General features: G+C 42.6%; 1 protein-coding gene across 1 annotated transcript; it reads left to right on the top strand.

The window, feature by feature from the left end:
• Window positions 1–1,698: 1,698 nt before the first annotated feature.
• Window positions 1,699–20,677, top strand: cenpf (centromere protein F). The gene is made up of 38 exons (XM_074666163.1): window positions 1,699–1,796; window positions 2,541–2,712; window positions 2,845–2,970; window positions 3,064–3,134; window positions 3,226–3,362; window positions 3,512–3,603; window positions 3,683–3,956; window positions 4,062–4,264; window positions 4,401–4,526; window positions 4,631–4,759; window positions 4,956–5,078; window positions 5,226–5,361; window positions 5,458–5,587; window positions 6,305–6,584; window positions 6,974–7,180; window positions 7,269–7,477; window positions 7,631–7,760; window positions 7,875–8,153; window positions 8,263–8,850; window positions 9,010–9,183; window positions 9,282–10,132; window positions 11,257–11,459; window positions 11,546–11,663; window positions 11,752–11,890; window positions 12,004–12,115; window positions 12,824–13,077; window positions 13,175–13,283; window positions 14,044–14,249; window positions 14,396–14,614; window positions 14,764–14,907; window positions 15,086–15,275; window positions 15,362–15,459; window positions 15,570–15,611; window positions 15,749–16,843; window positions 16,945–17,074; window positions 17,247–17,930; window positions 19,023–19,144; window positions 19,724–20,677. Exons 2-38 carry the CDS (start codon window positions 2,551–2,553, stop codon window positions 19,880–19,882), a joined length of 8,451 nt encoding a protein of 2,816 aa, XP_074522264.1. The 5' UTR covers window positions 1,699–1,796; window positions 2,541–2,550; the 3' UTR covers window positions 19,883–20,677.
• Window positions 20,678–26,827: the final 6,150 nt, after the last annotated feature.

The raw sequence follows: 26,827 nt of genomic DNA, 5'->3' as shown, positions 1-26,827 counted from the left end.
AACTTCATTTTGAACTTTTTTGGGGTGAAACAGTATGATATGATGTTGGCCAAGTTTTAAAAACATCTCACTAAAACAGCATTTACTAAGGCAGAAAAGAAAGTACTTCAATCAATATGGGAAGCAGTAGTGTTGAGGATAAATTCAGAAGGATTTTTATGATGCAGGAGAAGAGCAGTTGCGGTTCCTGTCACTAGTTTTGTCTTTCTGCTGCAGACTAAATCAAAAAGTGCAGTATTTGAAAGAAAGTTTACTCATCTGAAGGGCAGGAAATACAAAGTCAATCACAAGGAGATCATATTGCACTCATATTTTGTACAGTTTTTATGATAAAATGATGTCAAAACAGCAAACCTGTAAGCACATGTAGTTTCATTGATATCAGTTGCTGTCACTGGACAGCTTGCCTGCCTTCAGATTTCATACAATGCTCTTTCAGGGGAACTAAAGGCACAGGTCTAATTCCTTTATTTTAACGCCTGTAGCCTTTGTCCTTATTTACTCTGGATGCAAAGTATGAACCATGTTAAACTGGGTCATTGAGAGTCAGAAAAAGCCCTTTGTTAAGCATTGTCAGTGGTCACATTTGTAGCATATCTTGCTTAGGTGACACTTTTGTCCCCTGCAAACATGTATCTGGAGGGTGTCTGCCTTACAGCTCTGTTTGTACGTAATGAGCAACTTTGGTCCAAGTGTTTGATATTGTGAATGATTTTTTAACACAATGAAAGCAAGTGGTTTGCATTGGTCAAAAAGAACATCTAAACCTGTGTTTACCAGACAATGTTTTTCATTTACATATTTTTCTGGCTTAACTCTGAGCATGCATACATAATGTATTATTTTTCTGTGATGTCATTAAAAGTGAAATATGTGGCACAAGGAATTAACTGAAAAGACCATACTCATGCTGCACGTAAACAACACAAGGCCACCTATATGATGGCTTTTTCCCTTTTTGTAATTAACTCTCTATCAGGCATGAACTTTATTCATTTGGAATGCATTACTGAAAACTGAGCCTCTGAACTCAATAAATGACAGTATGACACTTGCTTTGCTGTATGTACTTTGCTTTATGTCCTGGTAATCCTCTGTATTTGTATGTATAATACTTCACATTACTTGTGTTTTCACAGTAACTACTACAATATAATGGCTAATGACTGACATATTAATCTGTAAGTAAGATAATTTGTTGGCCCATGGCTTAGAGGAAATATAACTGCATTATTTGGCAGGGGCAAGAAATGAAAGAGTAATGTTTACATCATCTTAACATTATCAACTAAATACAAATTTATGATATCTTGTTTGTTTCTATTCTATGTATTTAAAGACCTACAGTTAGTTAAGTCATTAGAATCATTCATTCATAGAGCATGGATCTAACACTGTGAACATCAGACTTCTTATAGACTGTTAATTAAAAAGAGAAAAACTTAATTACCTTTAAAAGTCAGCATTCTGAATAATTTGGTTTTAAAAGGCAAAACTTTTAAACAGCCTATTGTTTTGCCCCGTAGTTATCCGACGCTTGAGGACAGAAAAAGTTTTGACAAATCAGCTTGTCGATGGAATGACATCTATAACCTGTAGTAGGGCAATGTTACACCACACGGGGCGCTATTGAGACAGGAGCAGAAGCAGACCAATCGTGAGCAGCGTTTGACTGACGTAACGTCAACTACCCAATGAGAGAGGAGCTACGCGGATTGCGGTTTCGTCCGCTGGAGTTTGAATTTTTCAACGAGATCAACCCAAACACAGTGAGATAAAGGAGCATCGCGCCCAAAGTAAGACTCACTATATTTACTTATTCCTAATTTTTACATCGAATTAAACATTGAGTAAACGTTAGCACTTGTTCCATTTCGTTTTATATTCTTCCTGTCCAGCCGTTGATATTGGTTTCGACATAACGTTTAGATAAAATTGACGTTTGTATAAACTGACTAGCGCAGCTAGTCCGGTTAATAATCCAGTAAACTGTTGCTGCTAGCGTGAAATCAAGTTCTGCTGCTTCCAAACATCAACAACAACATTATTAATGTTTCAGGTAATGATACTGAAGGGTAGCCTTCTCATGGGGATGCAAAGTGGAGCACTAACGTTTATTTAGCAACATATGGCTAGTCTATTTTTAACTAGCCTCTAACTATCCCATGCTTGCTAACTCCACTGTGCTTGTTTGTCTGTAAAGCAGAAAGTAGTGGGCAATACCATGCTAACTTTAACAATCCAATAAATTTGATGCTCTGAAGTCATTATTAGTTTACACACACGACTGTTGTTATCATTTTCTTGTAAGCTATCATCTATATTACACTAGGGTATGGCTATGTAGTATGAAATATATGTAAGCCATCATAAGGTACGTAGTTGAGCAAGATTTTCTTTTTTATTAAACTCTTTCACTTAACGTTTCCCTTTTTTAAAATTTTGATAGATAAACATCTTTCCATTACATAGCTATCAGCTTTATTCATACATCATATCTGTGTGACTGTTAAATTAAAAGTTGATTATTGTTAAATCAGGTTATATACCATGAGCTGGGCGGTGGAGGAGTGGAAGGATGGACTTCCAGGGAAAGCCCTGCAGAAGATCCAGGAGATGGAGGTCCAGCTGGACAAACTGAAGAAGGAAAGGACTCAGAAGCAGTTTCAGCTGGACTCTCTGGAGGCTGCCCTGCAAAAACAAAAACAAAAGGTAGAGATGGATATTCAATGATTCACTGAGTAAAGAGCAGCAAAACTGTGGAAAAAACACACACAAAAAATAACATGCATTAATTCTTTGAAAAGTTGTAGAAATGCATCAGTAATGTTCCTCTTTTTCCAGGCGGACAGTGAACGAACTGAAACGTCTGCTTTAAAAAGAGAAAACCAGAGTTTAGTTGAGTCATGTGACTCTCTGGAAAAAGCCCGTCAAAAGGCATGCCATGACCTCGGAGTCAAAGAGCAGCAGGTACGTTCCTTATTAGAAGAATGTCTGTCAAAGAAACATTGATGTTTATTTTGATCTTACTGAGCTCCTAACTAAATCACTACCTCAACTCAGGTGAGCTACCTGGAAGGTCAGCTGAACTCCTGCAGGAAGACCATAGAACGACTGGAGCAGGAGCTCAAGAAGTGAGTTAACTGTATATTTTGATTTGCACGTTTGTATGACAGCAGAGGGTGTGCTATTAATATCGTCTTTGCTGCTCTTTTGTCTGTTCAGATACAAAAATGAATTGGATCGTTCTCAGCCTGCTGGCTCTTCCTCTTTGTCCTCATCTTCCTCTGAGCTTCAACCTTACACCACTCCACAGAAAAGTTTTCAAACCCCAGCTCCAGTCCCAGCCTACAGACAACAAGGTATTTCAGCTTCTCCTTTCTCCTGGCACTCCTTTCTAGTGGCACTGTTGCCCATTATTTACTGTAAATTTTAAGGGTCTATCAGTATGTATCTGTGTGTCCTTTAACAGTTTATAAATCCTCTCTAACATTATATTTATGTGTCTTAGACAACAGGCTAGAGGAGCTTCAGGAGAAATACAGTCAGGAAGTGGAAGAAAGGAAAAGGCTGGAGAGTGAGCTCAAAGTTCTACAGGTCAAGGTGAGTGCATCACTTTTGTTTATGATGCAGTGTTTTGTTGTTATTATTGTTTATCTTAACTTATCACTTCTCTCTTTAGCTGTTGAATCAATCTTCAGTGAGTGTAAGTCACAAGGACATTGCTGCCCGCCAAGCTGGGTCTTCTATATTCCCGTGGCAAAAGCAGGACCAGCCTCATGGTCGCCACTCTCAGGATGTGATGGAGACTCCTCTGAAGAGGCGGGGGACCTCCCTGTGGGATGCGCATGAAGAGACGCCCATTAAGTCCAGCCAGAGAATGAGCTGTTCTATCGCAGTGTCGAGTCCTGGTGGATCCTTCCAGCAGACGGAGCAGCTGAAGACCATGAACCAAGGTGAACTGTTTATCATTTACTCGCAGCACTTTCAGCTCCACATTGAGTTTGATGCCCTAGTCATTTCCAGCAGCAAGGCTTTAGTTTTTCATGTGTCTTCATCAGAGCTGCGTTGCCGTGTGACAGAATTGGAAAGGAATCTGGCCACTCAAGACAAGGAGATTCGTAGCCAAGCCTCCAAGCTACAGGATCTCCAAACCCAACTGAACCAGGCTCGCAAGGAGCTGACGGAACGGGACAGAGACCTGGCAAAGAGCAGCCACGAGCTGAGCCAGGTTACAGACCAACACCAGCAGGCTGTTTCTAAGGTCAGCCTCCATGGCTAGAGCTTTGATACTTTATATATTTTTTATTTTTTTGCTGCTTGCTTTTTATTTGGACCTTGAAAGATTAGTTAAAATTATAGTTTCACTGACTGACAAAGAGTCTGTGTGTTTTCCTCAGTGTTCATCCATTGAGCAGAAGCTGAAACAAGTCACAGAGGAGCTGAACTGTCAGAGACACAACGCAGAGAGCTGCAAACGAGCCCTGGAGCAGAAACTGAAGGACCAAGAGAAAGACAGTCAAAAGGTTTCTCGGGCTGGATCTTTAATTCAGTCTTAAACATTCTGTTTAAACATAATAGATAGAAATGCAATCCTTTCACATCTAAACAGTTGTTATATATTGTGTAGGAGCTGGCCCAGCTGCAGAGTTCTCTCCAGTCTTTGGACCAGCAGCTGAATCAGACCAGAACCAAGCTCACACAGGAGCTCCAGCATTCCAAGAAAGAACACAACGTGCTGCAGGCAGATATGGAGAAGGTAACTTTGAACATCTCAATCTGGCCCCTTGCTGTTTTACCTCTGTGCGCTTTAAATGTTTTCTTCTTTGTTAATTTTCCAACCATCTTTATTACTTTTTGTTCATAACTCTTGTGAATGGTGTTGGAGTATGATAAATGATTTGGAAATACTTCTGTTTTGTCCTCCTAACCCTTTCCTTCTGCTTCTTCCCCAGATGAGCTTCCAGAAGAATCAGATGGAGAGGACAGCGGAGGAGCAGAAACAGAAACTGCTCAGATCAGAGCAGAGCCTTCAGGCCAGCCAGACCAAAGAGCAAGACCTCCGCAAGAAGATGGAGGTGGGTTGATTCTAGCAGGAAATCAGTTCACTGAAACTGTTGTGGGAAAATATTTTATGAGACTTTATTTCTCTGCATGGTCTCCTTGTGTTTCGTGTCTCCATCGGTAACTTTTACTCCTACTGATACACGTCTTCTCCCCTTCAGGAGCTGCAAAAAGAGAAGAACAGTTTGACTGTCCAGTTGGACCAGAGCAGCAGACGTCTGAGTCAGCTGGAGGATGAGAAGAAGAGCACAGACCAGAGTTTAAAACGCACACAAGGCTTACTGGATGACGTAAAAGGTAACTGATCAGAAGGATTGGCAATGACAGACAGCAGCAGACAATTAAGTGATGATTTCTAAATTCATAACTTTTATACAACATTTTACTCTTCAGCAAAATCAGAAGGACAAACAGAGGAGGTGAAGAAACTTCAGTCTAAGCTGGAGCAGCAGACTCAGGCCTCAGCCAGAGAGCTGGAAAACCTGAAGAAGACGCTTTCTGATGCAGAGGGCAAAAACGACAGGTAGAGAACATAAACGCTGTCCTTTATCAGTGAACTTTTACTTACGTTTACATTACAACTAGAATTGTGCAAAACCTAAATATCGCAACAAAAATGGTAGTGGAAACACCCCATTTTTGAAAAACCTCTCAAATTTCTATGAAAAGTTTTTACGCTTTCATTAAGTGTTTTTTTCAGAAGTTTTGATATTGAACTTTATCGCAAAAGTGCAAAGGAAACACCATTTTAGCAAAAACATGTCAGGTTGTCATAGCAACGCACCTCCCTTGCCTCCTGATACGTGTCCACTGCCTCACATTGCTTTAGTTTTTGACCAACATTTGTGAAGGCATCAGGGAGGCTGTGAGCAGGTCAGAGTCAGAGAGCAGGGGGAGGGAGGGGCAGAGGTGTGTGTGTGACTGAGAAAGTATGTGCGCTGGAGATGAGGATTTATTTTACTTCAGTGTTTTGTTCCTGCCTGTTATTGAGTTGGTGTGATTCTATTCTGGACAGTTTGACCAGTGAATAAAAACACTAAAGTTCATGAATCGGCATCATGAGTGCAGCGTCCAGATGGACGTTACGTCTCACATCACTCAAGCTGTGCGCAATTCTAGTTGTTATGGAAACACCAGCAAGGTGAAATCGTTCTTTATCGAAACTTAAGAAATATCAAATTTTTTTTGCAAAAAAGTGTAATGGAAACGCAGCTAATGATGGTCATATTTTCCTCTGTAGATCTCAAAATGAACTGCAGAAACAGAAGCAGGAAACGGAGAAGCTCACCAACAGGTTGACCGTCCTCGAGAAGGAAATTCAAGAGCTCAAGTCCAGTCTGACTGCAAGTCAGGAGGAGTGTAAGCACCTGAAACAAGAACATGAAGCTCTGCTGGTGTGGAAGAAAGACAAGGAGACACTGATAAATGAAACTGAAGCTGTGCAGAACGACCTCACTGACAAAATGAGAAACTTGGAGAACAGCCTGTCTTCACTGAACGAGGCTAATGATGATCTCAAGGTAAGGTCGTTCATTCCTTTCACTGAAATCAAGACTGATGAGCTGTACACTTAATTATTCTGTTCTTTTAAAACTCCTGTGAGGTTTTTTCATGTACAAGACAAACAAAGAGAGGAGAGGGCACAAGCACACAAATGCTGAGGAAAGCTTTTTTGTCCATAAATCTCCTTCTGTGGGTCAATTTAAACTAAACTAAAGACTTTTCCATGACAAAAATCAGATGTTCTAATGAAACGATCACTGTTTGTGCAGGAGATAATCGAATGGAATCCCAAACAGACAGATTTTTTGTTGATGATTTAGATATTTGTCTTTCTCCTTGTTAAATATCATCCCTCTCATTTACAGGTTTTAAGTCTCAACATCTATATTTTTTCTCACTGTTATAGAAGCAGCTTGAAAGTGCTGAGGGAGACAAAGCCAGTCTGTCAGCTCGCATCGACTCCCTGAAGGGAGAACTCCTCAACAAGAGCACCGAGCTGGAGGAGAGGGAGCATCAGTACCAGGAGCTTCAGTCTCAACTCTCTGCAGCCGGGCAGAAACACACCAAAGACCTGGAGAATGTGGCCGTACAGGTGGCTCAACTAGAAGCACAGGTGATTTATTCTACATGAAGGCTTTGTACAGCTGAAATAACCAACAGCCAGTGATTCAATCTAATGTTGCCTCTTTTTTCCTGAGCAGGTCAAAGACGTGGAGTCACGTCTGCAAAGGGAGCTGAGTCGAGCAGAGCAGGCTGAGCGGACTAACAAAGAGCTACAGGATGAGCTCCAGGCAGCCTGTGATCTGGCTCAATCCAAAGACCAGCTGCTCGAGCTGAGCCAAGCTGAGATCAGCCAGCTGAGGGACAGCCTCGCTCGAACCACCGCTCAGCAGGAGCAGCAAAACGACAGGTGACGCTTGACTTTTAGATCATTTTCATGAACTCTTTCCACGGTCTAACAGCCCTGCAACACGCTTAGTGTCACACAGATGTGGAATTGACACTGCTGAAGCAGTTAATGAGGAGAGCTTCTATAAAAAATTGTCTGTGTTGAATCTCTCAGGTTGGCAGAGGAGAAGGCAGCTTTGCTGAAGCAGTGTGAGGAAAGTGTTTCAGCAAAGATGGAGGAGACTGAGCAGCTGAAAATGAAGTTTGATGAAGCTCAGCAAGAGCTCCAGCTTACCAAAAATCAGGTCTGTTTAGATGTGAATGGACTTGTGCTCAGAAAGTGCTTGTTCTGATTGAGCTTAATCAATATTTGCCTGAGTCAATAAAAACCATTGCTGAATCCTCTGTCCATGTTTCAGGTCAGCTCTAAGGATCAGCTCCTGAAGGTCCAGGAGCAGCTCGGGGCAGAGCTGCAGAAACAGATTGAGACACTCTCAGAAAATGTCAAAGAACACAAAAAGATGAGCGAGAAGAAATCAGAAGAGCTGCGGCAGTTAGAAGAGGAGCTGAAGGATCTGCAGAGCCAAACAGAGGAGAAAGAGAAGCAGCTGAGGGAGGCTGAAGCTCAGATTCTGTCTCTGGAGAAACTGAGGGCTGAGTTGGAGAGTTCACTTCAGGAGACGAAGAAAGAAGCTGAGGTAAAGTTCTGCAGAAAGAATTCTGTAAATCTCTTTTTTTAACTTTGTAAGACATTTACCACAGGCTGTACTTCTTATAAACATGAAACTTTAACTCATTACTTCAAAGGAAATCCAGCTGAGTCAGACTGAGAGGATTGATGACCTTCAGGAACAGATATCAACCCTGGAAGAAGAGATGTCTGTAAGCAAGGCTGCAGCAGAAAAGCTCCCAGCCCTAAAGAACGAACTGGACGTCATCAACCAAGCCCACGCTGACCTCAAGAAACAGTTTGAAGAACTTGAGAAGAATCACTCCTCCACTGTTGAAATCAAATCTAACTTGGAAAACACCCTGACAGAGAAAAACAACCTGATCTCTGGTTTGGAAACAGAAGTGGAAGAGCTCACGGAGAAGATGAAGAAAGAGTTGGAGAATCACGCTTTGGAGATTGAGAGTGCTCTGGAAAAAGAGAAATTCCTGAAAGAGAAGCTCGACACAGCTAAAAAATCTGTTGCTGCTGCCAAAACCGAGTCCAGCTCTCGAAGGGAGGAAATCAGGAGCATGAAAGCGACTCTGTCCGCAGCTTCCAGCGGTTTGGAGGAGAGAGACAACACCATCAAGAGTCTGAAGGAGAGGCTGAATAAAGCAGATGCAGATCAAGCCAAAACCTCTGAGCAGCTGAAGGAGAAGGTAGTTGCTATGAACAAAATCAAGGTAAGTTTCTCTTGTCTTCTAGATTTTGTTCCACAAAGTTCTTACATGGAGTTGGCCTGACTCAGGAAGTTGTAAAAACTTGTAGATTAGATTTTTATTGTATGAAATTTGATGGAACAGTGTTTTTAAAAAATCTCTGTGTTGATTTTTTGCATCAAGGTGCAGCTGGAGATGCTCCAAATGGACCTGGAGGACAATGAGACGGTCATGAACTCTTTTGACACTCAGGTGGAGGAGCTGAAGGGGACTGTGGAGTCCCTGGAGGCTCAGCTGGCTCAAAACCAGATCCAGATGTCTGACATGGAGCTCAAACTAGAGGACAGCAAAGCACAGGTAGAGATAGTGATGAGAGCTCAGAGTGACAGGCTTCACATTCAGGTTAGCATGAGGAACTTCTGACCATTGTATTCTATTTCTATCTAACTTTTCAGGTGTCTGTCCTGGAAACCCGGTTGGAAGAGGTCCAGTCTCAAAACTCAGTCCTGGAGAGTCAGTTTGTCACAGCGAGGGAGGAGCTGGAGGAGAGGAGCTGTGAAATAACTCGTCTTGAGGAGGACGCCGTCAAAAGGAGCCAGCTGGAGGAGAGCGTTGCAACTTTGGAGTCTAAACTTTGCCAGGCTGAAGAGGAAAAAGTGAAACTAGAGGCAGCTCTCAAACAGATCATCGAGGACAAAGACAACAGTCTTCAGTTGTTATTACAGGAGAAAAACACACTCGAGGCTGCTCTGAAACAGCTGATGGAAGACAAAGAGCGAGCAGAAAATGAAACCACTCAAGTAAACGCAGCGAAGAAACAGCTACAGACCAGTGTAGACGAGCTGACAGAGCAGGTGAAAGAGCTGCAGAGCCACATTGGAGAGTTAACTGTAGAGAGAGAAAAAGCAGAATCCACTCTCAGACAGGTCACTGAGGAAAAAGCTCAGCTTGATTTTACCTTTAATTCAACAAATGAGGAAAAAATCCAACTTGAGGCAAAGCTCGGTGAACTTATGTCTGAGAGAGATCACTTGAAGAGAGTGGTGGATGAAAAGCTTGAGCTGGAGTTAAGCTTTAATCAGCTGACTGAGGAGAACAAAAACCTACAATCCAGCCTGAATCAAGTTACTGAAGATAAGCAGCAGCTTGAGGAAAACATCCAGAGGTTTGAAGAGGAGGTGGCTTCACTCAGAGAGGAGCATGAGAACATGCAGTGCTCCCTCCTGTCATCAGAGGAGGAGCAACAGAGGCTGAAAGAGCAGCTGCAGATGAGAGACACAAGAACCGAAGAGGAGGACAGGGAGAGGTATGGTATTGATCGCTGTCTGCGTCAGATTCTGACCAGGGCTGTCATTTTAATGCGTTAATTAGATTAATTAATTACACCGCAAATGAACGCGTTATAAAAAATAACGCAGATTAATCTGGAGCCCAAACCCGCAGGGCATTCAAAGACGCACTTATTTTTAAATGTCTGGCATTTACAAACCGTGTGTCCTACTTGGGAAAAAGAGGCGTTCTCGTCAGATTTTCAAATTTCCGACGGTCCCTGAATGTATCACATGTGACGTTAGCAACATGCTTTAAACTGGAGGGAGGGAAGCCAGAGTGATTTTTATGACTGCCTTCCACATCGCGTTTATTCACACGTCCTTTTTGAAAATCTGCAGAAAATCAACCATTTGCTCTAGCTCAATTCTGTAAAAAACAGATAATTCTACATTATTTACTGCATTAAACAAGCCCTGAATGATTGATATTTGTCTTGTATTTAAATCTAAAGAATTCTTTGAAAATTTGCTTCCATCTTCCTGATGTCATGTTTCAGCTTGGGGCTGCTCTGCACCAATCAGCAACAGTTTGTGTGTTCAGAGCACGTAAAACTAAAAATACTTCACTTTTCTTTGATCCAAGACTTGAATTAAGTGTTTTGTACATAGTTCCTCACAGTTTTTAGCCTGTAGCCCTGGTTCTCTTGACCTCATAGAAGTATAGAAGTTTATATTGCAGTGAAAATTGAGTCCACATCGAGTAAAAATGTGACAAAAGCAAAAACCGTCCTAAAAATCAAATCAGCTTATCTTAGGTGCAAGACTGTGTAGATTTTGTAAAGATAGAACCTCAACACTTTTTTCATGTGTTCCTTATGCCTCAGGGTACCTAAAAATGTGTTGTATACATTCCCACCTTATTTTTAAATGTTTTTTTTTTAATGTCTTTTAATGTAATTTTAATGTCCTGGAATTCAAATTCTTTATTTTGGGACCTTAAGAAGATATGAGATTAAAATGCGATTAATTAGATTAATTAATTACAAATCCTGTAATTAATTAGATTAATTTTTTTTAATCGCCTGACAGCACTAATTCTGACACTATTCTACTTCTGATTTGGTGTTAAAAAGATAACTGAGTTGAGTTTGTGTCACAGGAGGCAGCAGTCTGAGGCAGAGCAGGCAGCGCTCCATGAGAAGCTGGGGGCCTTACAGAGTGCGCTGCTGGAGTTCAAGCAGAAGAACGATTCATTGCTGGAGCAAGTGGAGCAACAACACAGCCTCATCCTGCTGCTCTCAGAGACTCAGAACCATGGAGATAAAATCAGCAACATGGAGTCTGAGGAGACAGAAACTGGTGGTGAGAGCAGAGGAGCTCAACTTAAGTTTTCCACACGACACAGAAACTACTTTTATTCAAAAACTGACCACTCTTCTTTTCCTCAGGAGAAGCAGCAACAGAAGAAACAGAGTCACGTGATGAGTGTGTCAGCTCTGATTCTGGGACCTGTCCTGTGGAGTCTGAAGCAGACCAGTCATCCAGCCAGTCTGAAGAAGCTTCCAGGTACAAATACACATACATGTGCCTTTTAATGTGGCTCTAAGTGTTCTTTTTGACAGGCTAAATAAAACTTTTTCTTTTCAACCTTTAGTGAGGCAGAGCTTGTCTCAACGGAGGAAACCACTGACAAAGAGATGACACAGTATCCAGTCGGGGAGGGCGTCTCACAGAGTGTGGACAGTGTGGAGGAAATGAATGATAAGGAGGATCAACAGGAATCCTCAGACCAGGTAAAAACAGTCACAAAAAATGTTAAAGAAATGTAAAAGAAGTTAATGACTTTTTTTTAACTGATTTTGGATGGCAACAGGTTTGAGTGTTGTGTTTATTTCCCTTTGTGCAGGTGACTGAAGACAGCAGTGATCTCAGAGATGTTACTGAAAATAAACCTGAAATCTTTGAGTCTCCTCCATCGTCTTCTCCCTGCCGTGCAAACAGATGCTCAGAATCCTCAGGTGAGGGTGCTTACACCTGCAGTTGAAATATTTATATACATACTTTATTGTATTGTATTTTATGTACTTTTAAATCCAGAGTTCCCACATAAGGCTTGTGATCTATAAAGTGAAATGAGTGAAATGAATTAAAGCAGGAACTGAATTTGTCCAGCCAAAATGGAAAAATGTACAAACTTGAAGCTCCGGGACAGGGGTGGCCAACCTGTGGCTCACGAGCCTTTCGGTGTGTGGCTCTTCTATCCATTCATAAAAAAATATATATAGTTATGAGTAGTGGTGTGCCGATCAATCTAAACTATATATATATGTATGCAAATGTTGGGATCAGTTGGGGTTGATACTTAAGTTTCAGTTTCTTTTCTCTAGTACGAATTGAAACACAAACACAGTAAATCTCGCTTTGAAAATTGGAAATTTTTTGATTTTCATTTTATGTCATTTAGTTTATGTGCGAGAGGAAGTGTGTTTGTAAGACCACGTGTGTGACGGGGCTCTCTTTAGTACCACGGCCATTTTTGTGGCTCTTGGTCTGACTGGTTGGCCACCCCTGCTCCAGGATTTCACTTTAGCTAAAATGAAAAAATAATAATACATTAAAAATAAAGAGAAGATCCTTGGATTCCAAAATGTAATTCTGATTCCCAATATGGATAATTTCTTGAAATCTGATCAATGATGTTTCTATTACTTTTGCTCAATTGACAGATTTGTCCAAAAAACAAGACGACTCCATGCACCTCCAGGATGTTCTCAAAATCCAGCAGAGCCAGCTTCAGTCCTTGAGCTCAGAGTTGGACCTGCTGAAATCAGACCTTGCTCTGAGGCTGGAGCTGAACTCTGAGCTAAAAATCCAGGTTCAAAGCTTAGAGAAGAAAATCCATGCAGCTGAAGAAGAAGCCCACAGTGCAGCACACAAGCTGAAAACAGCTTTGAAGGAGAAGAAAAGCGTGGCTGACCAGGTGAGGAGAACACTGCAGAGGCGTACGAAATGACACTTTAATCACTGATCGTGCTGCTGTGAAGTTTGACTGGCGTTTTAACTGTGTTTATTCTCAGCTGGCTGTGCTGACAGAAGAGAAAGAGACATTGACTCTGCAGCTGCAGACTTCTTCATGTCAGCTGACCGATGTGATGGAGCTGCTGGAGGGACTGGAGATGGCTAAAGGTAAAAATGTAGCTTCATATAAGGAAATATTTTCTCTATGCAGGATTATTTCCTCCACCAAGGAGGTTATGTTTTTGGGAGAGTTTGTTTGTTTGTCTGTGAACAAAATAACTCAAAAAGTTACTAATGGATCTTGATGAAATTTTCGGGAAATGTTCAAAATGAGATAAGGAAGAAGTGATTACATTTTGGAGGTGGCCTGGATCACTGTCTGGATTCAGGATTTTTTTTAAAGGATTCTTTATCAGTATGAGATAGGGCCGTTTTCACCATATGTGTGTATAACTCCACTATAAATGGTCTGATTGCTTTGCAAAACAATACAAGACAAGGTCACCATCATTTCTGACAGATGTAAAAGTACGATCCAGATCCTGGCAATATTCTGGATACCAATATCCAGAATATGAAATATGTACTTGGTCATCATAATTTTCAACACTGTCAGGTAACAAATTATGGTACAAACCTGCAACTAACACCAAATTGTAGCAGACAGTCTGCTGAAAGGGAGTATAACATTAAAGTAGGACTAAAGCGTTGGTGACAATCACAATATGCTTGGTGGAGGTCAGTGCTCTCTGAGTGCTTTTCTAGTTTGGTGGTTTAACTGACACAAAATAAGTTGCTGTGAGTGCATACAGATAAAGTCCTTTAAATCATAACTGTATTTGTGTGACAGTACGACTGACATCTTTTTTTGAGGTTGGTGATTTAGTTTTCAGACAACAGCGACTACATACTTCTCTTGGTTCTGCAGGTGGCTGGGACGAGAAATTCCTTCAGCAGGAGAGTGAGCTGAAGAGGGTCCGCTCTGAGAAGGCCAACCTGGAGAAACACATCCTGGGCATGGAGTGTGAGCTCGAGAGCCTGCAGGAGGAGGGGAGCAAACAGAAGGAAGAGATTGAGGCTCAGAGGAGGACGTGTTCAGGCATGGAGCAGCAGGTGGAGACACTCATGGCAGAGGTGAGCACTATGTCCACATCAAACCCACTTAAGGGCTGAGATACTGTGCCTGGATTGGCTGAAGCAGTTATTTCTTGTTCCTCTGTTGTTGCGCTTCCTACACGATTAGTGTGGTTTAACAAATGAAAATCTCACTTTTCCTTCAGACGATGCAGCTGAGATCAGAGCTGGTGTCCTGCACTGAGGAGCGAGATGACCTGAACCAGTCTTTGAACCAGTGGAGAGAGAAAGCTCACAGCCTGGAGAACACTAACTGTGACACCAGAAACCTCATTTCTATTCTGGAGGAGGACATCAGAGCGGGGAGAAAGGAGCAGGAAGCTCTGAAAAGCAGCATGGAGAAACTGAATTTAGAGAGGCAACAGGTGCGTGGATGAAACAGAGAAAAGTCAGCAAAGTTAAGTTTCGCCAGAGGGGCCTTTATTTAGAGTTAGCCTTACACAACAAATACTCACGTGGTTTTAAAGATCTGCATCATCTCCGAGAATAACCTCTGAGTTTTTCTTTGTGGTAGCTGTTGGAGCAGATTAAGACGCTGGAGCAGGCGATTTCTCAGCAGAGTGGAGAAAGACAGGAGCTCATTGGGCAGCTTGACAGGATCAAAGAAGACCGCACCTCAGCCAATCAAAACACAGAATCCATGGAGGGAAAAATACAGGTATGGAAGAGCAACCCAGAGACAGAAAGATACACTTTCAGTTTTTATGTTTGGCAGAAAAAACTAATAACTAGACTTGTGTTTGTGTAATGGGACTGTCTGATACTGTTAACTAAAAATTAAACCAAAAAAGTCTTCATGTGACTTTCCAACCCACCAATGTCTTTTTTCCTCTCAGGCACTGGAGGGAGAAGTCTGTCGGCTCTCACAGTCTCTGGAGTCCTCTCTGCTTGAAAAGGGCGAGATCGCCTCTCGTCTGAACTCCACACAGGATGAGGTCCAGCAGATGAGGACGGGCATAGAAAAACTTCAGGTTCGCATCGAGTCGGACGAGAGGAAGAAAAAGAAGATGGGGGAGCTGCTCAAAGGTGATGCTTCAAATCCTTTGAAATGACAAAACCACTCGATGTCTGCGAGTTGGTGACTTTAACGTGACTCTGTCACTTTTTTATAGCTGCGCAGAGAAAATCTGAGTCACTGCAGGAGCGTATCGACGCCCTGGAGCGAGAGAAGGAGGACGCTGAGCAAAGTCTGGAGGAGGCTGTGATTCAGGTATGGATTTGTGGAGATATTAAAAGTGTGTGTTTCATGTCAACAGAGTTACACAGAGGCAATCAATCCTCACATTGCCTTACAAAAAAACTTGATCTGCTCTTAAACAGGCTGAGGCAGCTAAAGCTGAGCTGGAGGAAGAGAGAACAAAGGTACAGTAATAAAAACATGTTTGATCTTTTTAATTTGTGGTTTCATATAAAAACTTAAATGGGAATATATGAAACTGATTCCTACTTCACAAATTTCCCACTGCTCTCTTCAACCCTCACCACCTCGTCACCCTCAGGTGGAGGAGCTGAAGAGAGATCTCAACAACAAACTATCAGAGCTCTCTGCTACATTGGACGACCTCAGATCAGAGAAAGAGCGCATGGAAAGGGAGCTGGAAGCCAAAAACAAAGAGATAGAAGACCTGAAGGCTGCTAAAGAGGAGCTGGAGAGAGGACTGGAGAAAGCAGCAGTGGACAGAAGAGAGGAGGAGGAGAGGCAGAAAAGCAGGGTGGAGGAGCTGGAGAAGGGAATGAGGGAGGAAGCCGAGAAGAAAACTCGACAAGTGGATGAGCTCCTGGCACAGCTGGAGGCCTTTCAGCAGAGAGAGATCTCTCTTGAGGAACTCAAAATGAAAACTGAAGGAGAAAAAGAGAGGATGGAGGTTCTGCTGCAGGAGATGCAGTCCTCTCTGGAGGAGCGGCAGAGAGAAGGAGAGAGGCTGCGCTCCCAGGGAGAGGAGTGGGAGAAAGAGAAGAACAACCTGATGAGCAGTATTGAGGCTCTGGAAGAGGAAAAACAGGAGCTTCAGTCAGTCTTAAAGGTGAAAGAGGAGGAGAGAGAAGTGTTAGAGAAGGAGGTAGAGCAGAAAGACGCCTCTGTAAGATCCATCACGTCTCTTATGGCTGAGAAACAACAGATCGAAGAAGAAAAAGAGCAGCTACGCTTGACTCTCGTTTCAGTGGAACAAGAGAGAGATAACCTGCACTCTGCTTTGGAAACTGTAGAAGAACAGAAAGAAAAACTGGAAGGAGAGAGCAAAGCGTTAGCTGAGGAGAAAGAGAAACTTCAGTCCTGCCTTTCCTCAACAGAAAAGGAGAAATGTGACATGCAGCAAACCCTCTCTTCAATAAAGCAAGAAAAGGAAACAACAGAGGAGGAGAAACTGAAACTCGAGGCTGAAAGGGAACAACTGCAGGCCTCTCTTTCTTCAACTGAAGCCGAGAGACAGCAGCTGTCTTCATCTCTTTGTTCACTGGAACAAGAGAAGCAAAGAGCCGAGGAGGAGAAGGAGAAGCTCTCAGAGGAACAGGAGCGTCTTCAGTCTGCCGTCTCAGCTTTGGAGAAGGAGCTGGAAACACACAAGTCGTCTGTGTCACAGCTCAACGAGCAGGTAGATACAAGTTTTGAGTGGTCTAGAAATAAAAGACTCTACTACCATGTAATTTCTGTCATCACAACTTAATCACGCTGTTTTCTGCCCGTCCTCCACAGACGGCTGAGTTAACGTCACAAGTTGCTCGTCTGACTAAAGAAAGAGACTCTGCCCTGAGCAAGATGAGTCTTTGGATGAAGACGTGCAAACAGCTCCAGCAAGAGAAGGAAGTGATGCTGAACGACTCAGGTGAGAAAACACTTTCATGCAGAAGTTGTTCTGAGGCACACACCTCTTTGTTTTGGATGAATCAACATCAAAACAAGAAATTATCCTTTAATCTTTTGAGATGACTTGAGCTCCTCTGTTCTGGATACTCAAATATTGAAACTCAACAGTTTTGTTGACATTTTTACTTCAGGTGACAGTAAGAGCAGTGAGGAGGTGCAGTCTGAGGTGAGCACACTGAAGATGGAGGCAGAGGAGAGACAGAAGAAGATGGCAGACCTGGAGACGGCCCTGCAGCAGAAGAAGGAGGAGGCAGAAGAAAAGAGCAAGGCACTGGAAGAGCTGAAGGCTTCTCTTGAGGAGAAGAAGAAGGAGACAGAGGAGAGACTGAGAGAGCTGGAGGAGATGAAGAGTGAGTTGGATGAGCTGAACACTCTCGTGGAGGAGAAGAGCAAGGAGGCAGATGAGAGTATGGATAAATACTGCAACCTAATGATCAAAGTCCACAAACTGGAAGAGACCAACGATGCACTGACAACGCGACTGGAGCAGCTCACTGCTGACAAACATGCCGACGAGCCAAGCAGCTGTTCAGGCAGCACAGAAAGCAGTCAACGCAGACGCTCAGCGAGAAGGTCTTCCTCCAAACATCAGGAAGAGGACACAGAGAACAAGGCCCCTTCAGCTCCTCAGAGGTCTCCTCAGGGCTCTGTGAAACGGGGTCACCAGGATGTCAGCAACAAAGACAGCGCACAAGAGGCTCTGCACAACCTGACCAAGAAGATCAAAGCCAACGCAGTGACAACACCCAAACCTAAGACTGAGCAGGAGGACGAGGACTTCAGGCCGGAGGGGCTTCCTGAGCTGGTACAAAGAGGTACGGGCAGGTGTCGCCTGTTAGTGTATCAATTAGGGATGGGAATCGAAAACTGGTTTTTGTTGAGAATCGATAAGAAATTTTTCAATCCATCGATATCGTTAGCCTTTGTGCTTAATGATTCCCTTATCAATTCTTTACATTGTGCCGAAGCCGCTGGGCCTTACATCAGCTAGTCTGCTGCAGCTATCTTAGCTTAGCAGTTAGATAACATTTCCCAAGAAAACTCTGATTCAGGATTTTCAGCTTGAAGTTTTACTGAAGAACTGACTTCATAAAGAAATGTACATTACTCTCTCTCAGGAGATTCATATTCAGTACATACAAAATGGTATAAATCACCTTATTTACCATTAAAACAAAATAGCGCAAGCTTGAGGCTAACGTGTATGGGAAACTGAATTTATATGTTAGCAGTTAGCATACATCAGTATAACTTCAGCTTCAGAATAGAATTTCAACTTTCATCACAGAAACATGTTACATCAACTCTTTGTAAAAAAAATACTGAGAATTTCAAATGTCAAAAGCTAACAGGCAACTGAAAGGCTCATAGCTGACTTCATAACTACAGAAAGCTTCCAAACAACTTAAACCATTGCTATAACCACTTTGAGACACTAGATGGCCTACTCAAATTATTAATATATTACAACACAGTACATCAACATCACATTGTGTGCAATTTTTACCTGTTTCTGTATAATTATGCCCAGAAATATCCAGACTCGGGGACCAATTACAGTTTATTCACTTATAGTATAAACTCAATTAAATGTTGTTGACACAGAAAACCTGTAAAGCTACTTTTTGTACCAAGAAAATTCACAGCAGGAAGTGATTAAGAATCAGATCGATAAGCAGAATCGATAATGGCATCGGTATTGACAAAATTTTATCAATTCCCATCCCTAGTATCAATGTTTTTTTTTTGCATCAATGTTAGAAAAAGGCTGGACCTGTTTTTGTGGGTTGTGCTCATAACTTTCACATCCAAGCTTGTTTTTCTTAGATTTGAACAAAACTTCTTGATTTTCAGAATTTATTACGCCTTCAGAACAATATTTCAGAACATTATGCTCTGTCTCTCAGGGTTTGCTGATATTCCCATGGGTGAGGCGAGCCCTTTCATCATGAGGAGAACCACCGTGAGGCGCTGCAGTCCTCGACTGGCTGCCAAACAGACTGCTCCTACATCTGCACCTGACGGCAAGGTGAGCAGCTGGAGTCATCTCTCTTTTTCAGCCTCTGTCACTCACACACAAACATACTCAAGTACTACATACACATACATTGCATACACTCATACTACAAATAATACTGAGTTCTTCAAAACAGATGATCTCTTTGTGCTGTTCACAGAAGTCGAGCTGGAGTGTTTTGAAAAGTAAAATCACCGAACAAGTGTAGAACAGGAGAGAAGAACAGGGAGGAAGAGATGTTGACAGGAGCAGTCCGTGTTTTTCTCAGTGAACCATTAAAAAGACTAATCAGAGTCAAAGAGCTAACTAGGTCGAAGTGAATGTTCTCAGGTCGCTGGGCCTCTAACAAGTCAACAGGACATCCGGACCCCTGTCACCTCTCACTGAGACCAGGTCAGCTTGTGACAGCTTCAGGTCAGCTGAAGTGAACCGCAGGTGAATTGGAGGTTTCAGGTCAGAGAAGTCAAGAGGAAAAAACGTCTCCCACTCAGTTTACTTACTCTCAACTGATGCTGAAAAATGAATTCTTTATTCTCTGAGCAACTTTGTCCCATGCTCTCTCAAACGTGGATTGTCTTGCTCTCTCTGCAGGTTTTGGGTCCGATACCTTTCCCTAGCCCCTCTGCAGACAGCTCCAACAGGAAGTGTCTTTCACCAGGTGTGGAGGACAAACTTTCCCGTCGTCAACTGGTGACTGAGGAGAGAGAGAAGCAACAATCACAACAAGGAGACAACTGTCACGTTCAGTAGCTCAGCATACAACCAAGCAAACACGCTTCAACCTTTGCACTTGTGATTTATTTGTAGAAATACTCACGACCACAAATTTGAAAAGATAAGTACGTCACTATTGAAATATCACATTTAGCTTGATGTAAAGACACATTTATTTTTTTTAAAGGTAACACAGAACTGTTCCACATTTAGGATGCACCTTTAAAGTCTTTCTTTATAATTATCTCCAGTTGTTTCTTTTAAAGTATCTTTCTTCCAGAAGCGCAAAATATAAAACTGCTCTTTAATCTTTATTCTGAAGTTAAAGACTGGAACTAACTGAGCTTTTTGACCGGTGATTGACGTCCCCATTCTTTTTCTATTCCTCTGAATGTAAACCAGCTGGGCGTATTCGTTCCTCAGTCTTCTCTGTTCTGTTTGCCTGTGTACATATCTGTACCAATGACTCATTCATTCTACTTGACTTTCTTAACACTCCTGTTCCTGTTCTTTCTTAATGTCTGAAATATTCCAGACTTTGTACATAGTTTCTGATAAATACAGCTTTGCTTTATGGATTTCTATGACATGTCCACTGATGGCTTACGGCAGCTAAACCTTTTATGGAATTTCATCCCTGCAACTTGAATTTTCTCTTTCATATTTCCAGAGTTCATAGCGCGAAAACAAGCAAGACGAAAATGTTTTTAGTTTTTTTTCCTTGTCTAACTAAAATTTGCGACAAATTATGAGCACAGGTCTTATTTTTTATGTCTGTTTTTATTTTCCCATGGCTCTGTGTCTTTATGATTGTAAATATTTGTTATGATGCCCTGTAGTTCATATTTGCTGTTTTTTCTACTAAACATTTTAACTGCTTCATAATCTGTATGTCTTGGTGTTTTTGTCTTTTTGAGCATGAATGAGTGATATTTTAACAGATACAATATTCACAGTACTCTGTCTTGCCACCGGGTGGAGTGCCTGAGCCACATGGGGAAAGTTTTGTGACAGTACAACAGGTCTATTGTGGTATGATGGTGCTGCAGCTCTTTACAGATAAGATGAGTTAGTGATGTAACCAACACTTCAGATACACCAAAGCTGCATATTCCTGTTCTATTTATGTTGAAATTAAGTAAAGTTAATTCATGTTATCCCAAAAACTTTTTAACAGCCAATCGGTTCAATGTTTACTGATTTACTGGGACAATTCCAACACCTGGGGTGGGTGACCGGTGTAAAATGTCACAAAAGATTAGTTGCTTTTCTTTGGTCATAGCTTTACAATGTGTCAGAGGAACAATGACCTCGATCAATAATATTGATCTTCTCTTCTGGAGTTTGGTTGTAAGCATTAGAGGCATTGACGTGAGTTGACCCTTTGACCTCTTCTTCTTCTGTGGTCTTGTAAGGATAGAACAATGATGGTATCTTCAGAGAAGTTACTTATGGGGGCATCACATGATGTTCCTGTTTCCTCCCACATAGTCCTCTCTCCCTCTGGTCAGTGGTGGGTGATGGGGCCCGAGGCATGCTGGGATATGGGAACAGAGAAGAGGCAGCACGGTCACACACCTCAGAGCGATCCTGCTCTGATGTCTCTGGCTCGAGCTGTGAGCGGAAGCTGCAGTGCCAGAACCAACTGTGGACGAGGACATGGGAAACGAAGAGACGGGCCCGCTGAGCAATGTTATCACTGGAACTCAGACTGGTGGGTGTGTGTGTGAGAGTGTGTTTGTCTTTAAAAACTGATGGACTGACTGACCGTGGATCCCCCAGCTGTATGCATGATTTGTCCCATTCTTCAGCGGCCTACTCTGTGTAAGCAGCAGCTCTGCGGGCCAGAGGAGAGTCACTGGCAGGAAGTGGCAACCAGTGTGCGTGAACAGGACAGAGACAGAGGGTCATCCATCTGAGGTCTTTACAAGATTATGTAATGTGTACTGAAAACATGAAACAAAGACACTTAGGGGTTAATGGAAGAGTAGGTGCACACCATAGGTACAATCTAAAAGTGAGTCATGAAGGTTTATATATCTTAACCAATGACTTCAGCAGCAGTCACCATGTCGTCGTTTCTGGACCCCGTTATATCAATCAACAGCAACACATTTCTCCAGCCTCCTGGCATTTTCTTTTGTTCTCAGTGGGTAGGACAGCTAAATAGAGACAGGGATTATGAAATGGAGAGGAGAAGCAAAGGTCTAACCAGTGACTGCTGCAATGAAGACCAAAGCCTCTGCATTTTGGGTGCATGCTTAAAAGTTCGGTCAACCCAGCTCCCCTGTGACTGATCTATAGTTTCCAGTTTGACTAAAGCCCAAAACTTACATCTTGGGAAATCAAAGGCTGGTCTTTGAGTCCCACAGTCACAGGTCCACCCAGGAATCCTCAGTGCGGGGGATTGTATGTGTCCTTGTGAACCTGGCAACTGGGTTTTTCATGGTGCTGAAAGAGTCTCCCATGGTTAATTGTTCCATGGGGAGGGTCTTGACAAATCTACTCCATGAATCAACCACCTTGTCACCTTACTGGAACAGGAACTCCCCATCAGACCTTGGAGGGAGCTTGCCTAGGATTCATCCATGGGGTCTGGATAGACTAGAAGAGCAACACAGATGTTAACCTTGGGGCTCCAATACCCTCTTCATCTCAGACTGAACTACTTGGGAACATGACCTCTTCAGTGGGAAGGGACTTGGGACCAAACACCTGAACTCTCTTCATACCCGTAGATGACCAGACTGGGGTCCCGGCAAGTGTGACACTGATGAGTCCATTGTTTACAGCCCCTGTGACAGGATCTCCTCATTGTGACTATGAATTGTGGAGCTGCTCTGACTGTGGGCTGTGCCCATGCATTAAATAGCTGTTCATAGCAGAGCTCCTCTGGATATCTGGGCTTAGTCCTTTCAAAGGGACCTACTCGACAGGGGTCAATAATGGAGAAACCTTGTGGGGCATAACTAGGGGATTTGACATGAGGCTACAGAGAAAGGCCTCTGGCTTGGTGTTGGACAAAGGTGAGTAGCAGACAGGTACCAGGGGCAATCGTCTGATGAGAATGCAGTCTAAAGACCCAAAGGAAAACATCCTTGGCAGAGATTGCATTAAACTCCTCTGTTGCAGGGGGAGATTTGAATGAAATTAACTCTGACACTGAAGGCGTCCCTGGACATTGAGGGGTTTCTTGTCCTACATGCCTCTGCAGCATGGTGTGGAGGCCTGGGACTGTACCTTGCAGAAAGACTAATGGTACATCCCCCAACTCCTAATGTGTCACACAGTCCTCATCTTGACAGGGGGAGAACAATGCTTATTCTGACATAATCATGACTCATGATCTCTTGGCCCTTCTTTGGGGCCTGAGTGCTCATGGCCAGCTTAAAGAATGGAAATGAGAAGCTTAAATGTGGTTCCTCTGCAGGGTGGCGGACTTAGCTTTAGAAATAGTGAATGAAATCATGAGCAAGCATATATGAGAGCAGGTCCTTTGCACTTAAAGGAGTCACTTGAGTTGATTCAGACACCCAACAAGGATGCTTCATGGGTGCCTTTCATTGGAGGTCTTCCAAGCATTTCCAAATGGGGGTTGACCCAGAGCTTGCAGGAGAGAATAAATCTTCCGTTAGACCTGGAGAGAGCTAGAAAACTGCTGTGGAGAGTTGTATCTAGGCAACTCATTCTGATGAATTTGTTGCTGATTGTTTCCTTTTTGCAGGGGACATGAGAAAAAGAAACCTCTGCAGCCTTTAGATTCCTTTAAGTCTTTTCTTTTTACGTTTTGTTTTGTGTGCATGTAATGGGCCAGCATGCTTACAGCCACATCAAGATCTGACACCTGCAGCAGATTAAATGGAGCACATGTCCTGTGGATGTGGTTGGAAAGAAGATTGCATTGTTCAATTTGCACTGGCTGGCTGTCTGGCTGCTGTCAGAGGCATCTTGCCAACATGTCTGACTATGTGAGTCCTCTGTGTGGAAGATTGTTGCCTCAACATCTTAGCAAAGCTGCAGCTTTCTGACAGTCACAGGATTGTCTCTCTGCCCTCTCTGCCTCCTCCAGGATAGAGATATTATGTTCATTTACACACAAAGAGAAAGAGCTATTTATAATAACCCCTTACCCCGGGCGTTTTTTGAACAGCACCTTTCTGAATCGCCTTTACATGCATAGAGCTAAAAATAGACACCATTAGAATAAAATCTACACAAAAGCCACTGGATGCTTCAGTTCATCTGACTTCTGCAGTTATAATGTTTTGAAACATAACTTGACCTCCCTCAGGGGAATCTGTTTCAAAGGCTCGAGTGGACTAAGGATCCGGAGTGGTGGAAGCACAAAGCCAGCATCCTCTGCTTGTGGGGCTGCTCCTGACCTTGTCAAACCTGTGGTTTGCAGCATTTCATGAAGAAAAAAGGAGATTTCAAATGTCAGCCTGCCCCAAAACCACAGAGGTTAATAAATACCACACGTAAAGAAGAAGAGTGTTGGTTAGCTTACGATGCTACAGGAGAACCCAGGCTTTCTGAACAGCATTCATGAAGTAACACAACTTAGAAGGGCAAAAATACTGGACGAGGGGTCAGTGGGGCCTTTCCACTGGTGTTGGGTGTTGGTGTTAGTGTTGGATGGATGGATGGATGAATGGATGGATTGATGGATTGATGGATTGATGGATCGCACAGTTCAACTGAATGAGACTTGAATTAATTATTTCACCATTACCAACCACCGCCTCTCTCCAGCAGGATTTCTTTATTCAGTGTTTAACCATTTCCTGCGTGGCCCCTGTCTCTCTCAGCCTGGACTCGTGAGCTCATGAGCCAGTGTACTGTAACTGTCTGACTGTGCTGTTGATTCTGGTCTGTACTTCCTGCTTTGATAACTTCACCTCACGCATCAAGACCTGCTGCTGCTGCTGGCCAGTCACACTCATCCAACCACTCTATCATTCAGGAAGTTCAAACACTGAAACGACTCAGTGGTTCACTGGCTGTTAACTGAGCGAGGGAGGAGAGGATGCTGATTAATGTGCCCCAAATTATCTGAGAAAGAAGAACTACATGTAGCAGTGATCAGACTGAACTGTTTATAACATAACAAAAGGGATGCAGCTGAAAATGAACTTTAGTCATCACTTAATTTATTTATCAAGCAACACAAGAGGTTTAAATTGGAACTAGTCATCAAGTCTAATTCATTTCATACCTGACAGAAAAAATCTAATGTGTTTTGGAGTATGCAATTTTGCACCTTTGGTAGATGGGATCATAATTTCACGCTGTATTTTGTTCCATATGTTCCCTTTATTACTGAGGACAGCTGAGAGAGACATCAAACATTGGGGGTAGAGAGCAGGGGAAGACATGCAGGATGGGAGACATTGATGAAAGTTGAACCAGCTTCTGTTTACAAGTGTATGCTTCAACCTTTGGGCCAACCAGCTCCCTGGAAAAAGGAGCATTTCTAAAGCAGACTTTCTGGATTGACCCAAACTTAAATATAAATATTAAGAGATATAACTGATGCCTTAAGTGTTGGAAGAAAATAAAAATATCTGCTAACAGAGTGAACTTTTTTTGTGACTTAATGTGTTAATACAAGAAACGAAATGAATATATATATATTTTTTTATTTCACTGGCAGATTTTTTTTCCACCCAATTCAGCAATCCAGGAGTATTTCTTTACTTCTTCTTCTTCTTCTTCTTCTTCTTCTTCTTCTTCTTCTTCTTCTTCTTTTTAACCAAAAATGAAATAAAAACTCTAGCTGAGATTTCACTTTTTGCAGTAAAGGCAACCCTTCTGGGTAGAAAGTTGCTTCTTTTTGCTTCTTATGACCTGGGTGACTGTGAACCTTCACAGACATGAGAAAACCACAGATGGTGAGGGTTTTGATGGTTCCTGTGATTCTCCAGTGAATTTATTAACAATTATCAACCATGAGTGCTGAAGATACCAACTGTGTCTCAAAGTGAGTCTTCAGAATTTTCCCAAAAAATTAAATGACAATTTTTACAGGAATAATCCTGCTAAATCGTTTCCTGCGAGCCCCAATATGTGTTTTAGTGCATGTCTACATCAATCCCGGTCCACTGTATGTTAACGTTTTGGTTGTTGTTGTTGTTGACGTTCCTGGGCGCAGAGTAAGTGTGGTTACGTCAGCAAATCACAGCGCGCGCAGTGCGTCAGTGACTTTACGTGTTAATAACAAGCGAGTGGACGAAGCTAACCCGAGCGGCTACGATAGTGCACAGCACGGAGAAAGTGAAACACAACCAAAATGAAACGAAACACCGAACAGATAGAGCTTTTTACTAAACGAGGGTGAAGTTTGGCTCGACTTTCACTCACTTTCTGGCCCTTAAAAGCAGCACGGGAACGAAGAGCGACGTGAGTTGGCTTTCTGCAAACCAGGTATGTGTCAAATATCCGAGGTTAGCTTGTGCTAACGTGCCAAGTCTGGCTCGTGGAGTCTCTCCCACGTAGAAACACCATGCTGCAGGTGATTGCTGTTACATTTAATCTACAAATACATATATCCTGCCTGTGCACATATATAAGTCAATGTAACTCCAGATGTAAAGCAACTTCTACTCCAAACAAATTATTTGTGAGAAGTCAGATGGCAGAGCTCCAGTTTTTAATGTCCATTTAATTTTCCATCACCAGGGTACAAATCAATACTTTCTTTACCTGCTGGGATGAAACTTCTTACTGAGCTCCCCTGATGAAGTTATACTCCCTTGAGTGCAGGTACACTGAGTGTATTTGCAGGTGTGCACTGGTGTCCACAGCCATCAGTAAACCTGGATGAAGCCAGTGTTCAAACTGCTTATAAATGCTCTGCACACAGGGTAATGAAATGCCACTGTCAGCCTAGCCCTCTGCTAATGTTTGAGTAACCACCCCCTTTATCACAACTCCACATGCTGCAGCTTATGGGCAGTGAAGAAGGATTTATATTATTCATCA

Source organism: Halichoeres trimaculatus, unplaced genomic scaffold (assembly GCF_033239565.1).
Source record: "Halichoeres trimaculatus isolate MK-OKI-2021-1 unplaced genomic scaffold, fHalTri1.1 fHalTri1_scaffold_3, whole genome shotgun sequence".
Lineage (NCBI taxonomy): Eukaryota > Metazoa > Chordata > Actinopteri > Labriformes > Labridae > Halichoeres > Halichoeres trimaculatus.
The sequence above is the reverse complement of the archived record's forward strand: the minus strand, read 5'-3'. Positions and strand labels throughout refer to the sequence as shown.

What these genes read in the sequence shown, in the direction of transcription:
- cenpf (XM_074666163.1), top strand. Translation starts at nt 2,551, where the DNA reads ATGAGCTGGGCGGTGGAGGAGTGGAAGGATGGACTTCCAGGGAAAGCC. An exon ending in TGCAGGCAGATATGGAGAAG is followed by an intron (nt 4,760 to 4,955) that starts GTAACTTTGAAC and finishes CTTCTTCCCCAG; the next exon opens with ATGAGCTTCCAGAAGAATCA. An exon ending in TGGAGACACTCATGGCAGAG is followed by an intron (nt 14,250 to 14,395) that starts GTGAGCACTATG and finishes CTTTTCCTTCAG; the next exon opens with ACGATGCAGCTGAGATCAGA.